The 16,047-nt window shown below is 49.6% G+C and overlaps 2 protein-coding genes and 1 pseudogene across 22 annotated transcripts in view; 1 reads left to right on the forward strand and 2 right to left on the reverse strand.

Annotated features, from left to right (window-relative positions):
- The window catches only part of LOC100338442 (EEF1A lysine methyltransferase 1), a 40,212-nt gene extending 24,657 nt beyond the window's left edge, over positions 1 to 15,555 (reverse strand). The window contains exons 1-3 of one of the 6 annotated variants that reach the window (XR_011384984.1): positions 15,423 to 15,546; positions 14,120 to 14,144; positions 5,505 to 5,729 (exon numbers count right to left, since the gene is read on the reverse strand). The gene's annotated coding sequence lies outside the window, so the exon portion shown is untranslated. Of the gene's footprint in view, positions 1 to 1,212; positions 4,793 to 5,504; positions 12,119 to 14,119; positions 14,736 to 15,422 lie in introns of those variants that run through there. The other 5 variants (XR_011384985.1, XR_011384981.1, XR_011384982.1 and 2 more) reach the window with 5 other exon arrangements.
- Positions 8,378 to 8,469, reverse strand: LOC127487899 (U6 spliceosomal RNA; annotated as a pseudogene).
- A 35-nt stretch (positions 15,556 to 15,590) lies between the features above and the next one.
- Positions 15,591 to 16,047, forward strand: part of WDR20 (WD repeat domain 20) — a 62,643-nt gene continuing 62,186 nt past the window's right edge. For 10 of the 16 annotated variants that reach the window (XR_011384979.1, XM_008248671.4, XM_008248672.4 and 7 more), the window contains exon 1: positions 15,591 to 15,996. Coding sequence is in view for 11 of the 16 variants with exons in the window: in XM_008248671.4 (XP_008246893.1) it covers positions 15,748 to 15,996 (249 nt within the window). In the remaining 5 variants the exon portion in view is untranslated. The remainder of the gene's footprint in view (positions 15,997 to 16,047) is intronic. The other 6 variants (XM_070065412.1, XM_051834898.2, XM_070065413.1 and 3 more) reach the window with 3 other exon arrangements.

The raw sequence follows: 16,047 nt of genomic DNA on the forward strand, positions 1-16,047 counted from the left end.
GGCCTCTTCTTTCACCTAACTTTCCTCCCCTACAAAATTCTGAAGCTATTCCTCCTCCTCTCACTTTCTTCTTACTGAAATGCGTGCTCACTTATGGACCTATGCACACATTCATCTGCCCAAATCACTCTCTACCTTCCGACTATACTCCTACCTTTCAACCTGGTGCCTGGGTTTATCTCAAAATGAAGCTGCTCTAAAGCCAAAATGGAATAGGCCAGGTGATAGACCACCCCCACTACTGCCAAATTCAAGGGACATACACACCCCCGGGTACATTTCACTTCATTAAAACTAGTAAGTCTACTCCCACAGGACCCACCACCAGATTGATGCAACTCTCCACAATGTCAGAACCATCTCATGTCCCTGACAATTCCTGAATTCAACAGATTTTTCCAAATTTTTTTTTTTTTTTTTTGACAGGCAGAGTGGATAGTGAGAGAGAGAGAGAGAGAGAGAGAGAGAGAGAAAGCTCTTCCTTTTTTGTTGGTTCACCCTCCAATGGCTGCCACGGCCAGCGCGCTGCGGCCGGCGCACGGCGCTGATCCGATGGCAGGAGCCAGGTGCTTCTCCTGGTCTCCCATGGGGTGCAGGGCCCAAGCACTTGGGCCATCCTCCACTGCACTCCCGGGCCACAGCAGAGAGCTGGCCTGGAAGAGGGGCAATCGGGACAGAATCTGGCGCCCCGACCGGGACTAGAACCCGGTGTGCCGGCGCCACAAGGCAGAGGATTAGCTTATTGAGCTGCGGCGCTGGCCTCTCCAAATAATTCTAACTCTGCCTCGTTTTGGCCATCTTTCCACCATGGGCAGTGTCCCTAATATCTCCTTTTATCCTCATAATCATAGTCTCCTAAATCTACCATGTGTAATTAACTTATTCCAAAGGTTCTTGCAGGAACAAATGACTACTATTATCTCAAGCCATCTTTCAGGAGCAACACAAAACTGCTCTCCCTCTTCAATCGACCCGGTCCCAAGTATACATCCTTGCCGCACAGCCACGTCCCTTATCAGCAGGAATAGCCAGAAAGGAACCAGCACCTCATCTCCTTACTTCTACTCAGTCAGGATTGATGGAAGAAGGACATGAGCATCAATAATTTTCACTCATTACCCCAAAAGACAGATAAAATCAGAATTTATCCCTTGTCCCTGAATTCCAATTCAGTCTACACCCTATTGTTCCCACCCACCCACCCCTGCATTTTTTTAAAGATTTATTTGAAAGGCAGAGTTATAGAAGGGTGGGGAGAGAGAGAGAGAGAGGTCTTTTATCTGCTGGTTCACTCCCTAGATGGACTCAATAAACTGGAGCTGGGCCAACCCACAGCCAGGAGAGCCTGGAGCTTCTTCTGGGTCTCCCACATGGGTGCAGGAGCCCAAGGACTTGGGCCACCTTCTACTGCTTTCCCAGGCCATAGCAGAGAGCAGGATTAGAAGCGGAGCAGCTGGGAGTCGAACTGGTGCCCTTATAGGATGCTGGCACTGCAGGCAGCAGCTTTACCTGCTAAGCTACAGCACCAGTCCCACCCCCCTGAACTCTTTCCCAGTTCGGAGGCTGGTGGGCCAAACTTGAAAAACCTGTCTGGAGAAATTCACCACCACCCTTAGCCCCAGCCCACCTAAGACATAAAATCTCAGCCCCTGGGGGCTGGACCCTCTGCCACATGTTCAGTCTGTGTGCAATTGGCAGTTGGTGACCCCCCCTCCGCAGATTTATTTTCTTTGAATAAATTCGGTCTAAGTGCATACCCTGTCTCCTCTCTGTTCTGCACCCTTTTTCTTATATAAGGCCCTGCAAGTATCAGAGATCAGTAAGGAGACATGTGGAAACCGAAATAGCACAGGAAGAGGCAAAAATATGAGGAAAAGGGAAGAGGAAAAAACGTAGAAATTCAATTCAGTTTGTGTTGAGTATTTACTGTGCGCTTAGTCATACTCAAGGGGATTCTTAGTCTAAAGAGAATAGCCCATCCTGTCAATTATACCCAGTTTTCCAGGGTAGACAACAGGCACTCTCTTTATGAAATAACTTTCAGAGAATTCTCTTGATCCCATCCTTGACTACATCCTTATATTTTTTTATTTTATAAAGATTTATTTATTTGAAAGGCAGAGAGAGAGAGAGAGAGAGAGAGAGCGAGCGCGCGCTTCTATCTGCTGGTTCACCCTCAAAATATCCACAATGGCTGCAGCTGGGCCAATCAGAAGCCAGGAGCCTAGAGCTTCTTCTGGGTCTCCCATGGGAGTGCAGGGGACCAAGCACCTGGGCCATCTTCCCTTGCTTTCCCAGGCACATTAGCAGGGAGCTGGATCAGAAGTGAGCAGCTGGGACTCGAATTGGCACCCATATATGATGCCAGCACTGCAGGAGGTTTAACCTATGCTATAGCATCGGTCCCAATGACATCCTTGTAATATTATAAACTATATATTTTCCCAAGCAATACTTCCTACAATACTTTTTCTTATAGAGAAACCCATAAAGTTTACTTATTTATTTGAAAGGCAGAGAGACAGATCTTCCATTTGCTGCTTCATTCCCCACATGCTTGCAACAGCCCGGGTTGGGCCAGGCTGAACCCAGGAGCCAGAAAACTCCATCTGGGTCTCACACTTGGAAGGCACGGCTCCAAGTATTTGAGCCATCATCTGCTGCCTCCCAGGGTGGGCATTCGCAGGAAGCTGGACTGGAAGTAGAGGTGCGACTTGATCCCAGGCATTCTAATATGGAATGAAGGCATCCCAAGTTGTAGCTTAACTCTCACTGTGCCACAACACTTGCCCCCTAAAATGGATTTTTTAAATTAACCAGTCTCTCTTCCTTCCCATCACAGGCCTCCAGTTACTGCTGTACAGCTGTGTATGTAGCTCTGGGGCCAGCACTGTGGCAGTTAGGTTAACCTGCCTAACCGTGCGATGCCAGCATATGAATGCTGGTTCAAGTCCTGGCTCTTCCACTTCGGATCCAGCTCTGTGCTAACGTGCTTAGGAAAGCAGCAGAATATGGTTCAACTATTTGGGGCCCTGCACACACTTGGGAGACCCAGATGAAACTCCTGGTTTCATCCTGGCCCAGTCCCAGACATTGTGGCCATTTGGAGAGTGAACCAGAGGCTGGAAGATCTCTCTGCTTTTCCTTCTCTTTCTGTAATTCTGGCTTTCAAATAAATAAATAAATCTGAAAAAAAGAAGAGGAGAGGAGAGGAGAGGAGAGGAGAGGAGAGGAGAGGAGAGGAGAGGAGAGGAGAGAGGAGGGGAGAGGAGGCGAGAGGAGGGGAGAGGGGAGGGGAGGGGAGGGGAGGGGAGGGGAGGGGAGGGGAGGGGAGCGGAGGGGAAAAGCAATCAGTCAGCTTTGCTGGCTGCTTCTCAACAGCCCACTAATGTTGATGAGGTACCCCAGATCGTAACTGAGAAGTACTTCTATCACACAAGTAACACTTTTTTTCTTCATATCCAGCATACAGCCTCTTTTTTCAATTTCCTGTTGAAGGCTCTCAGAACGAGTTAGAAATTGTTACTGAGGCTATCCAGCTGGAACATCCTTCCTGTAAGTGCTTCAAAGACAAAATCCACAATGTTTATTGAGCTGCTTAGATAAGCTTTTTGTTTCACCTCTTAGTAGAGGAGCTTAACAATGAAAGACAGAGCTAGCACAAGTTCTGCCTACAAAAAGTGAAGTCTTCGGGGCTGGTGCCGTGGCACACTAGGTTAATCCTCCACCTGCGGTGCTGGCATCCCATATGGGCACTGGTTCTAGTCCCGGCTGCTCCTCTTCCAGTCCAGCTCTCTGCTGTGGCCTGGGAAAGCAGTAGAGGATGGCTCAAGTGCTTGGCCCCTGCACCCGCATGGGAGACCAGGAGGCGGCACCTGGCTCCTGGCTTCAGATCGGCGTAGCTCTGGCTGTTGCAGCCATTTGGGGAGTGAACTAATGGAAGGAAGATCTTTCTCTGTCTGTAATTCTATCTGTTAATTAATTAAAAAAAGTGAAGTCCTCATTTGGATTCAGTTCTGAAACACTCAGTTCAACTAGTTTTGTGTCTTTGACAAGTCTCGTGACAACTTCCTTTTATCTTCCGCCTATTTTTTCCTTCATCACTATGGTGTGGAACCCACATTTCAGTCTTCTATCTACAATCTAAGACAACAGCAACACAGTGAGTGAGCGTTTGGTTTAGCTATTGATACGGGTTAAGATGCCTGGATCCCACACCAGGGTGCCTGCGTTCAATAACTGCCTCTGGCATCTGATTCCAGCTTCTTGCTAATGCAGTCCCTGGGAGGCAGCAATGATAGGTGGGTATTTGGATTTCTGTCATTCATGTGGGAGACATGGACTGTGTTGCTGGTTTTGACTGGACCCAGTCTTGGCTGTTGCTAGTGTGTAGGGAGTGAAGCCAATGGGAACTGTCTCTGAAATTAAGAAAATTAAGGCAAGAAATACTCAGAGTCATATTTATTTGAGGGGGTAGGGGACAGCTATCTTTCAAAGCTGGGACTGGAGAGAGTGGACAGTGGTGTTTTTTGGAAAGAGCAATTCTGTTGACAACCACCAGCGTCACTGCTAACCTCTTGGGCAGAACCAATCACGGCTTCCTTTGTGCTGCTACTCCTCTTGCCCCGCGGGATTGTACTGGGTGGGCAGAGGCAATGGTGTGGGGATTTGCCCAGGAGAAAGGGTAAAGCACTGATGGAGCAGGGCCTCCTACAGATAGAAGAGACTTCTCCAGCAGCACAGTGTAGAAATCAGTTTCGAAGAGAATGATTTCAGAGATATGAAGACACGCCTAATGGTGGAACATGAGAAATGAGAAAGATTCAAGTTTTGTAGTGATTCCCAAGCCCTCCTGCTTCTCAGTATTTTAGTATTTCAGTAATTTCTTCAAGCAAAAGAAATACTTAAGTACTCCATTTATCATGTAAAGTTTAAACCACCATAATAAGTATAAGGTAGCTTCAATCAGTTCATGAAATAATGGAATTAATGAAAAGATGAGGCCGGTGCCGCAACTCACTAGGCTAATCCCCTGCCTTGCAGCGCCGGCACACCGGGTTCTAGTCCCGGTCGGGGCGCTGGATTCTGTCCTGGTTGCCCCTCTTCCAGGCCAGCTCTCTGCTGTGGCCAGGGAGTGCAGTGGAGGATGGCCCAGGTGCTTGGGCCCTGCACCCCATGGGAGACCAGGAGAAGCACCTGGCTCCTGCCATCAGATCAGCACAGTGCGCCGGCCGCGGCGGCCATTGGAGGGTGAACCAATGGCAAAGGAAGACCTTTCTCTCTGTCTCTCTCACTGTCCACTCTGCCTGTCAAAAAATTAAAAAAAAAAAAAAAGATGAAAAACTTCCACCAACTTTTTTTTTAACTTTTATTTAATGACTATAAATTTGGAAATTTTAAATTTTAATGAATATAAATTTGGAATATAAATTTCCAAAGCACAGCTTATGGATTACAATGCCCCCCCCCCCCCCCGCATAACTTCCCTCCCACTCGACACCAACTTTTTTTTTTAAAGATTTATTTATTTATCTGAAAGTCAGAGTTACACAGAAAGAGGAGAGGCAGAGAGAGAGAGATGTTTTCCATCCGATGGTTCACTCCACAACGGCTGGAGCTGTGCTGATCTGAAGCCAGGAGCCAGGAGCTTCTTCCGGGTCTCCCACATGGGTGCAGGGGCCCAAGGACTTGGGCCATCTTCTACTGCTTTCCCAGGCCATAGCAGAGAGCTGGATTGGAAGAGGAGCAGCCGGGACTAGAACCTGCGCCCATATGGGATGCCGGCACTTCAGGCCAGGGCATTAACCCGCTGCACCACAGCACCGACTCCCTCCCCCCAACTTTTTGAAGTCCCCTCATGTCTTACATCGATAAGCTGTTTGAAAAGTGGACCACTATAGTTTATTCTTGTTTTTATTTTTTAAAAATACTTATTTGATGGGGCTGGCACTGTGGCACAGCAGGTTAAAGCCCCAGTCTACAGTGCTGGCATCCCACAGGTGCACCAGTTTGAGTCCCAGCTTGCCCCACTTCAGATTCAGCTCCCTGCTAATGCACCTGGGAAAGCAGCAGAGGATGGCCTGAGTGCTTGGGCCCCTGCACCCAGGTGGTAGAGAAGAAAGTAGCTTCTGGCTTCAGATGAGCTCAGCTCCGACCATTGCGGCCATTTGGGGAGTGAACCAGCAGATGGAAGGCCTCTTTCTCTCTCTCTCTCTGTAACTCTTTCAAATAAATAAAATAAATCTAAAAAAATTTCTTATTTGAAAGGCAGTGTGATATAAAGAGGCACAGAGAGAGAATGAGAGTCTCTTTCATCCACTGGTTTACTACCCCAATGGCCATAACAGCCAGCCAAGTCTAGATCTGGCAAAGCCAGGAGCCAGAACTCCAGTGCTTTCCCAGAGGTTGCAGGCATCCAGAAGTACTCGGGCCATCTTCTGCTGCCTCAGCAGGCACGTTAGCAGAGAGCTGGATAGGAAGTGGAGCAACCAGGATTCAAGTCAGGTACTCTAATACGGGATGATGGCGTTACAAGCAGGAGCTTAACCTGCTGTGCCACACTGCTGGCCCATGGTCTTGTTTCAACAGCATATACTTGGCATCTATTACTGAAATTACAATTCAGTGGTCTTTAGTAGATTCAGAATTATGCAACTATCATCCCCCAAAAGACCCTGTACCCATGAGCAGTCAACCCTCTTTTCCTACTATTTCACCATCCCCAGGTAACCACTGATCTACTTCTTGTTTACACTTCATTCCTTTTCATTATGGCTGAGTATTTCATTGTATGGACTATACCACATTTTGTTCATATATTTATCAGTTGATGGGCATTTGATATGTTTCCAATTTTGGGCTATTATGAATAAAGTTGCTATAAACATTCCTGTATACCTTAAGATTTATTTCTATGACAGTCACAGAGTTAGTGAGGGAGAGAAAGAGAGAGAGAGAGAGAGAGAAAGAAAATCTTACATCTACTGGTTCATTCCCCAAATGGCCACAATGGTTGGGGCTGGGCCAGGCTGAAACCAGCAGCCTGGAACTCCATCTGGGTTTCCCACATAGGTGCAGGGTCCCAAATCTGGGCCATCTGTGTTTTTTTTTTGTTTTGTTTTGTTTTGTTTTGTTTTTTTACGATTTATTTTTACTTATTTAAAAGACAGAGTTACAGTGAGAAGTAGAGACAGAGAGAAAGAGGTCTTCCACCCGCTGGTTCACTCCCCAAATGGCTGCAATGGCCAGAGCTGCGTTGATCCAAAACCAGGAGCTTCTTCCAGGTCTCCCACGCAGGTGCAGGGGCCCAAGGTCTTGGACCATCTTCTACTGCCTTCCCAGGCCACAGCAGAGAGCTGGATCAGAAGAGAAGCAGCCGGGACTAGAATCGGCACCCAAATGGGATGCCAGCACTTCAGGCAAGGGCTTTAACCCACTGCGCCACAGCACCAGTTCCAGGGCCATCTGCTGCTGCTTTCTCAGGCACATTAGCAGGGAGCTGGATCAGAAGTGGCACAGCTGAGATTTAAACTGGTGCCGTGTGGGATGCTGGTGCTGTAGGCAGTGGCTCAACCTGCTGTACCCCAAACCTAACCCCCATGCATGTTTTTATGTGGACATATTTCGATTTCTCTTGGGTATACACTGTTGGGTCATATGATAACTGTTTAACTTTTTAAGAAACAGACTATTACCCAAAGTGGCTGTACCATTTTTCATTCCCCTCAGTAGTATATGAGTTCAGATTTCTCCACATCCTCACCAACACTTGTTATTACTTTTTTTGATGATACTCATCCCAGTGTCTAAGCAGTATCATTTTTTTTTTTTTTTTTTTTGACAGGCAGAGTGGACAGTGAGAGAGAGAGACAGAGAGAAAGGTCTTCCTTTGCCGTTGGTTCACCCTCCAATGGCCGCCGCGGCCGGCGTGCTGCGGCCGGCGCACCGCGCTGATCCGATGGCAGGAGCCAGGAGCCAGGTGCTTTTCCTGGTCTCCCATGGGGTGCAGGGCCCAAGCACCTGGGCCATCCTCCACTGCACTCCCGGGCCACAGCAGAGAGCTGGCCTGGAAGAGGGGCAACCGGGACAGAATCCGGCGCCCCAACCGGGACTAGAACCCGGTGTGCCGGCGCCGCTAGGCGGAGGATTAGCCTAGTGAGCCGCGGCACCGGCCTAAGCAGTATCATTTAATTATGGTTTTGACTCCCATGTCCCTGAAGGCTAATGATACTGAACATCTATCTGTTCACGTGCTTACTGGCCATTTGCTTATCTCCTTTGGAGAAATAATATCCATTAATAGTCTTCATTGTTTTTCCTGTCTACCCCTCTCCAGCTAGATTGTACCCTGGGCTCTGCCTGGCCATCCTAGTCACAGAAAAATGTGGAATGCTTTATCAATTTGTATGTCATCCTTGGACGGGTGCCATGCCAATCACTGTATTGTTCCAATTGTATATGTGTTGTGGCTTTGCCTGTTTTAAAATTGTCTTTTGAGTTGCAAGAGTAATATTAGCTCTAGATGTAAGTTGTTTATCAGATATATGATTTGCAAGTATTTTCTCCCATTCTGTGGACTGACTTTTCCTCCGCCTGTGGCTCTGGCACCCCGGGTTCTAGTCCCGGTCGGGGCGCCGGATTCTGTCCCGGTTGCTCCTCTTCCAGTCCAGCTCTCTGCTGTGGCTTGGGAAGGCAGTGGAGGATGGCCCAAGTGCTTGGGCTCTGCACCCGCATGGGAGACCAGGAGAAGCACCTGGCTCCTGCCATCGGATCAGCGCAGTGCGCCGGCCGCAGCGGCCATTGTGGGGTGAACCAACAGAAAAGGAAGACCTTTCTCTCTGTCTCTCTCACTATCCACTCTGCCTGTCAAAACAAACAAGCAAACAAACAAAAAAAAAGAGTTACAGAGAGACAAGGAGACAGAGAGAGAGGTCCTCCATCCACTGGTTCACTCCCCAAAAGCCCGCAACGAATGGAGCTGAGCCTATCCAAAGCCAGGAGCCAGGAGCTTCCTCCAGGTCTCCCACATGGGTGCAGGGGCCCAAGCACTTGGGCCATCCTCCACGGCTTTCCCAGGCCATAAACAGAGAGCTGGACAAGCAGCAGCCTGGACACAAACCAGTGTCTATATGGGATGCTGGTGCTGCAGGCAGAGGATCAACTCAATATGCCATAGCTCTGTCTCCAGACTTTTCTAATTTTAAGTTTTCAAAAATCTTTCAATTTTCAAAAAATACATGTTTGCTTCAAACTTAAATTGCTATTCTTTTTTTTTTTTTTAATTAGGATGCCAGCACTGCAGGTGGCAGCTCTACCTGCTACGCCACAGCGCCGGCCCCTAAATTGCTATTCTTAATACTTCAAGTTTAGCTTAAATAAACACATTTTAGATGCCCAGCTAACTCAGTCAGTAGAACATGAGACTTTTAATATATTTACTCTAATATATTTCTCTTTTGAGGCCCAAATTCAAATTGTTTCTCCTCATCCCTAGCTCTAGAATAGTAACTTGAATAAGTCACTTCATTAGTTTCTTTTTTTTTTTTTTTTTTTTTTTTTTTTTTTGACAGGTAGAGTGATAGACAGTGAGAGAGAGACAGAAAGGTCTTCCTTCTGTTGGTTCATTCCCCAAATGGCTGCCACGGCCGGCGCTGCGCTGATCCAAAGCCAGGAGCCAGGTACTTCCTCCCGGTCTCCCATGTGGGTACAAGCACTTGGGCCATCCTCCGCTGCCCTCCCAGGCCACAGCAGAGAGCTGGACTGGAAGAGGAGCAACTGGGACTAGAACCCAGCGCCCATATGGGATGCTGGCACCACAGAGGATTAACCAAGTGAGCCACAGCGCCGGCCACTCATTCGTTTCATTCTTAGTTATCTCCTCTGTAAGAAAGGGATAATGGACCTTTGTTGGAAGGTTGTATTATGAAAATGAAAGTACATGGAAGTTCTTAGCACAATGACCACAGACAGAGTAGGGGCTTACTAAATGTGCTGACTTTGAAGATCTCCAAGACTCTATAAAAGCATTTATATTTCAAGATACATGTGAGGTATTAAAAGTGCAGCATCCACTTAATATGATTACAGAATGGGCAAGTGCTGAGCCATAGTAGGTAAAGCCACCACCTACAGTGCCAGCATCCCATGCGGGCACCGGTTTGAGTGCCAAATGCTCCACTTCCAGTCCAGCTCCCTGCTAGTGTGCCTGGGAAGGCAGCAGAGGATGGCCCAAGTGCTTGGGCCCCTGAATACATATGGGAGACCTGGAAGAAGCTCCTGGCTCCTGGCTTTGGATCAGCCCAGCTCTAGCCATTGCTGCCATTTGGGGAGTGAACCAGCATATGGAAGACCTCTAACTATTCCTTTCAAATAAATAAATAAAATAAATATTTAAAAGATTATAGAAATAAGATACTTTGCACAACATGAATTTGTATTTAAAAACATAACTGCTGGTGCCAAGGCTTACTTGGCTAATCCTCCGTCTGCGGTGCCGGCACCCCGGGTTCTAGTCCCGGTCGGGGCGCCGATTCTGTCCCGGTTGCTCCTCTTCCAGTCCAGCTCTCTGCTGTGGCCTGGGAAGGCAGTGGAAGATGGCCCAAGTGCTTGGGCCCTGCACCCCCATGGGAAACCAGGAGGAAGCATCTGGCTCCTGGCTTCGGATTGGTGCAGCGCGCCAGCTGCAGTGCGCTGGCTGTAGTGGCAATTTGGGGGGTGAACCTATGGAAAAGGAAGACCTTTCTCTCTGTCTCTTTCTAACTGTGCCTGCCAAAAACAAAACAAAACATAACTGATACAGCAGGTTAAACCACTGCCTGCAATGCTGGAATCCTAGAGTGCCAGTTGAAGTCCCAGCTGTTTCATTTCCAATCCAACTCCCTGCTAATGCACCTGGGAAAGCAACAGACGATGGTTCAAGTGCTTGGGCTCCTGCCACATATGTGGGAGACCTGAACGGAGTTCCAGGTTCCTGTCTTTGGCCTGGTCATCTAGGGAGTGAATCAGCAGACAGAAGATCTGTTTTTTTCTCTGTGTTCTACTACTCTGCCTTTCAAACAGATAAATCTGAAAAAAAAAAAAAAATTAGCAATCCCAATGGTGTATCAATTTTAACATTGTACAAAGTAGGAATGCTATATTAGGGACAGTATATTATATAATGTCTTCCAAATTTCTTTTCAAATCCCATAATGGTTGTACAATAAATAGATCTGTAATAATAGAATAAGCTTGTCCAACAAGATAAATCTAAAATTGGTTACTTTACTTACTGAGTCAGCAAGTATTTCAAATGTGGTTCTTAAGGATACCCATTTATGCCTATTTTCTTTCTCAGGGTTACTGTAGCAAAACTTTCCTCAAAGTTAAAAGTTTTGAGTATCTTACTGGATTACTTTGAATCTGAAAAAGGTAATTTTGGCCTGAAATATCCATATTGTTGCAAAAAAATTAAAAAAAAAAAAAAAGCAGGATGCTTCAGGTTATCAGTAAATCGTCCTACTCTTCTGGCCAGGCTCTTGGACTGCCCCAGTGTCCAGTCCTCAGTCCTGCTTCTTATCCTCACTCACTCTTCGGCTGACAGCAACCAGGCCTTAAATACCACCTATCTGCTGATGAGTGCCAAATACCCGTCAGCAGCTCTGAACTCTCGAGACTTGCTTCTCCAACAGCCTCCTGGACATTTCCTCCGAATGCCTGATACTTCATATCCAGTGTGTTCAAGCTGAATTCTCGACCATCCCCAGCCTCCGTTATCTGAGTTAATGGCTTTTCCATCCTCTAGCTGCTTATGTCTACATTATTTCTGACTTTCTCATTTGTCCCAAAAGCCACATCCAGTCTGCTGGCAAATCCTAGTGGCTTTATCTTCAGAGTATGTCTAAGATTCATTAATCTCTCTCTCTCTTTTTTTTTTTTTTTAATATTTATTTATTTATTTGAAAGAGTTACACAGAGAGAGAAGGAGAGGCAGAGAGAGAGAGAGGTCTTCCATCTGCAACAGCCGGAGCTACACTGATCCAAAGCCAGGAGCCAGGAGCTTCTTCTGGGTCTCCCACATGGATGCAGGGGCCCATGATTTGGGCCATCTTCTACTGCTTTCCCAGGCCATAGCAGAGAGCTGGAAAGGAAGTAGAGCAGCTAGGACTCGAACAGCGCCCACATAGGATGCCAGCACTGTAGGCGGCGGCTTAACCCACTACGCCACAGTGCCAGCCCCTCCTTGGTCTATTCTTTTCTTAGCTTTTCCAATGGCATACTTCCTTACTTCTTTGAAGTTTTTGATGAAATGTCACTTTCTGGGGTGGAATTTGGTGCATTAAGTTGCTGCGTGAGATCCTTGCATCCTGTATCAGAGTGCCTGGTTCAAGTCCTAGCTCTGCTGATTCCAGCTTCCTTGTAATTTGGACTCTGGGAGGCAGCAGAAGATGGGTCAAGTACTTGGATCCCTGCTGCCCATGTGGCAAGCCAGGACTGTGTTTCAGGTTGTTACGGGTATCTGGGGAGCAAACCAGCTGATAGAGATCTGTTTGCCTCTGTGCAATAAAACTAAAAAAAAAATCAAAAAACAAAAAACTAAGCTATGAAGGAAAAAAGGAAGAAGGGACAAAGTCACAAAGTTAAGAGTGATAGCAGAACAGTATGACTAGAATAAAGATTTAGGCAACCTTTAAAGTACAGGCTGCTGGTGCATGACTTAAAAAACACAGATACTGGGGCCAGTGCTGTGGCAGAGCCGGTTAAGCTGCCACCTGCGATGCTGGCATCCCATATGGGAGCCAGTTTCAGTCCCAGCTGCTCCACTTCCAATTCAGCTTCCCGCTAATGCACCTGGGAAAGCAGAAGATGGGCCAAGTGCTTGAGTTCCTGTCACCCACATCAGAGATCTGGATAAAGCTCCTGGCTTCAGCCTGGCCCAGCCCCAGTTGTTGTAGCCATTTGTGGAGTGAACCAGTGAACAGAGGCTCTGTCTCTCCCTCTTTCTATAACTTTCAAAAAAATAAATAAATAAATTAAAAAAAAATGCAGATACTACAAGTCATGAAATGTTTTTGGACCAGAGAATGTAATGTCTAAAGCACTGTTTTAAGAGAACTGATTTGGTAGTTGAGAGAACAAATGGACATTAAGGAAATACTTATGAAATTACTATAATGATTCAAGTTTGAAATGGAAAAGGAACTGATAAGTTTAGAGACTGATGAATTTGAAGTGCAGCTTCATTTAAAAACATCCGGGTTGAAAATGAAAATCAGGGGCCAGTGCCATGGGGCAGCGGGTTAAGCTAAACCTGAAGTGCTGGCATCCTGGCTTGATTGCTCTGCTCCCAATCCAGCTCCCAGACAATGCACCTGGAAAGCAGCAGAAGACGTCCATGTGCTTGGGCCCCTGCACCTAGTGGGAGACCTGGAGAAGTTCTGGGCTTCTGGCTCTGGTGTGGCACAGTCCTGGCCGCTGCAGCCATTTGAGGAGTGAACCAGCGAATGGAATCTCTCCTCCTCTCTAACTCAGACTTTCAAATAAACAAATCTATCTTTTAAAAAAGAAAAGAAAAAAAAATGGAAATCAGAAATGAACTTTAGGATGGACCCAGCTACGAAGATTTGGGCTTTACTGAATCCTTGAGTGTGTATGCGTGTGGAGGAAACTAAAAGTACTAAAACAGAAATTATTCATCTGTATGGATGAGAAAAATGAACAGCCCACTATTACTATGATCACAACAGAAAATGCTGACTATATAAAATAAAGCCTTGATAGAACGCTTTAGTTATACTGCTATTAGGGATAACAGAATGGTGCAGTTAATCGAGGATTTAAAAAGTTTTTGTTTTGTTTGCTGAGGTTTTTCTCCCACCAAAAAAAAAAAAAATGTGTTATTGTACTTCTCCCCCTTGCTAACTAGGAAACAGCGTTTTTTTATTCAGGATGTCATGATCCCTCAAGATGACCAATTATATGTGTACAATTTTTATGTAAAACAACTCAGTTACCAGAGATTGGGGCAAACTCATGCTAGGCACAGAATACATCTTAAAATAGAGTTCTGAGCCCTGAGTTTCAGGGAAAGGCAAAAGACATCAGAACAATTCTATCAAAAATGTTTAAGTATTTCAGATACCTGTTAGCCCGGCAGGATTTCAGCGCTTTGAAAGGCTCAGCAGGTTAGGTCAGCCGCACTGTTCCATCACGGGGGTGGGGGTGGGGTGGGGCTGGCGGCTCTGACACTCCTCACCCCCCTCCCCAGGGTGAACCCCGGCTGGCGGCTCTGACACCCCCCCCCCCAGGGTGAACCCCCGGCTGGCAGCTCTGACACTCCTCCCCCTCTCCAGGGGTGAACCCCGGCTGGCGGCTCTGACACTCCTCCCCCTCCCCAGGGTGAACCCCCGGCTGGCGGCTCTGACACCCTCCCCCCTCCCCAGGGTGAACCCCGGCTGGCGGCTCTGACTCCCCCTCCCCAGGGTGAACCCCGGCTGGCGGCTCTGACTCCCCCCTCCCCAGGGGTGAACCCCGGCTGGCGGCTCTGACACTCCTCTCCCCCCTCCCCAGGGTGAACCCCGGCTGGCGGCTCTGACACCCTCCCCAGGGATGAACCCCCGGCTGGCGGCTCTGACTCCCCCCTCCCCAGGGTGAACCCCGGCTGGCGGCTCTGACTCCCCCCTCCCCAGGGTGAACCCCCGGCTGGCGGCTCTGACTCCCCCCTCCCCAGGGTGAACCCCGGCTGGCGGCTCTGACTCCCCCCTCCCCAGGGTGAACCCCGGCTGGCGGCTCTGACACTACCCCCTCCCCAGGGTGAACCCCGGCTGGCGGCTCTGACTCCCCCCTCCCCAGGGTGAACCCCGGCTGGCGGCTCTGACTCCCCCCCAGGGGGAACCCCCTTCCTTGGTGACCCCCCGACGACGTCAGCACGCAGGAACTGGTCATTCTCGGTGCGGCAAGCACTGGCTCTGCCCCGGAATGCCATCAGAACGTCACCCTAGAAGCGCGTTAGCGCACGCCAGCGGCTGTCCGCGGTCACCGCGACCCTCGCACACCTGGACTTCGCGGGTCCGCGTGGGGCATTTCTAAACTCAATTCCGCTCATCTCGTTGAGGGCGCCTAAGCAGCTACGAAGCAACAGGAATGATCCGGCTCCCCGCGCTGCCCCGCGCGCCTCACGCCTCAGACGGCCAGTCCACACACACCGTCCTCCCCCGCACGACTCCGCCGCAGGGGCTCCGGGCCGCGGCACGGGCCGGTCGCGAGGGTCCTCCGGGCCCGCGGGGCGGGACAGCCCCCAGCCCGCGGCGAGAGCGCCACCCCCGCCGCCCGCGGCTTCCTCACGAGCCGACCCCTCGGGGCGCGGCGCCCTCCCCTCAGCGCCGCAGGGCCGGAAGCAGCCGAGGAGGCCGCCCTCACTCACTCCCGCCGCGGCTCTCCCTTACCGGCGCTCCCGCGGCACCCGCAGCCCCGCCAGCGCCTCGGCACCCCGAGCCCGCGACCCCAGGACGCAGCCGCGGCGCCGCGAGACGACGCCCGGGGGAGGAGCCGGCGCACGCCCCGCCGCGTGGAGCCGCCGGGGCAGCGCGCGTGCGCAGTCGGGCCGTAAACAAGCCCGCCCCGTCCCCTCGGCCCGCCTCCGTGGGGCTGGCCCGCGGGTGGGCGGGGCCAGAGGGGAGAGGCGGGGGGAGGAGAGCGAACGCCGGGGACGGCGCCTGCGCGGTGGGCGTGATCCGGGCACTTAGGGCAGGATGAACGCTGCTTTCCAAGATGGCGACGGAGGGAGGAGGGAAGGAGATGAACGAGATTAAGACCCAATTCACCACCCGGGAAGGTCTGTACAAGCTGCTGCCGCACTCGGAGTACAGCCGGCCCAACCGGGTGCCCTTCAACTCGCAGGGATCCAACCCTGTGCGCGTCTCCTTCGTAAACCTCAACGACCAGTCTGGCAACGGCGACCGCCTCTGCTTCAATGTGGGCCGGGAGCTCTACTTCTATATCTACAAGGGGGTCCGCAAGGTACCGACCCGGGCGTCACCGGGGCCCGCCGGCGGCGTGGGCGGAGGCCGG

The sequence above is a fragment of the Oryctolagus cuniculus genome, chromosome 20 (genome assembly GCF_964237555.1).
Source record: "Oryctolagus cuniculus chromosome 20, mOryCun1.1, whole genome shotgun sequence".
NCBI lineage: Eukaryota > Metazoa > Chordata > Mammalia > Lagomorpha > Leporidae > Oryctolagus > Oryctolagus cuniculus.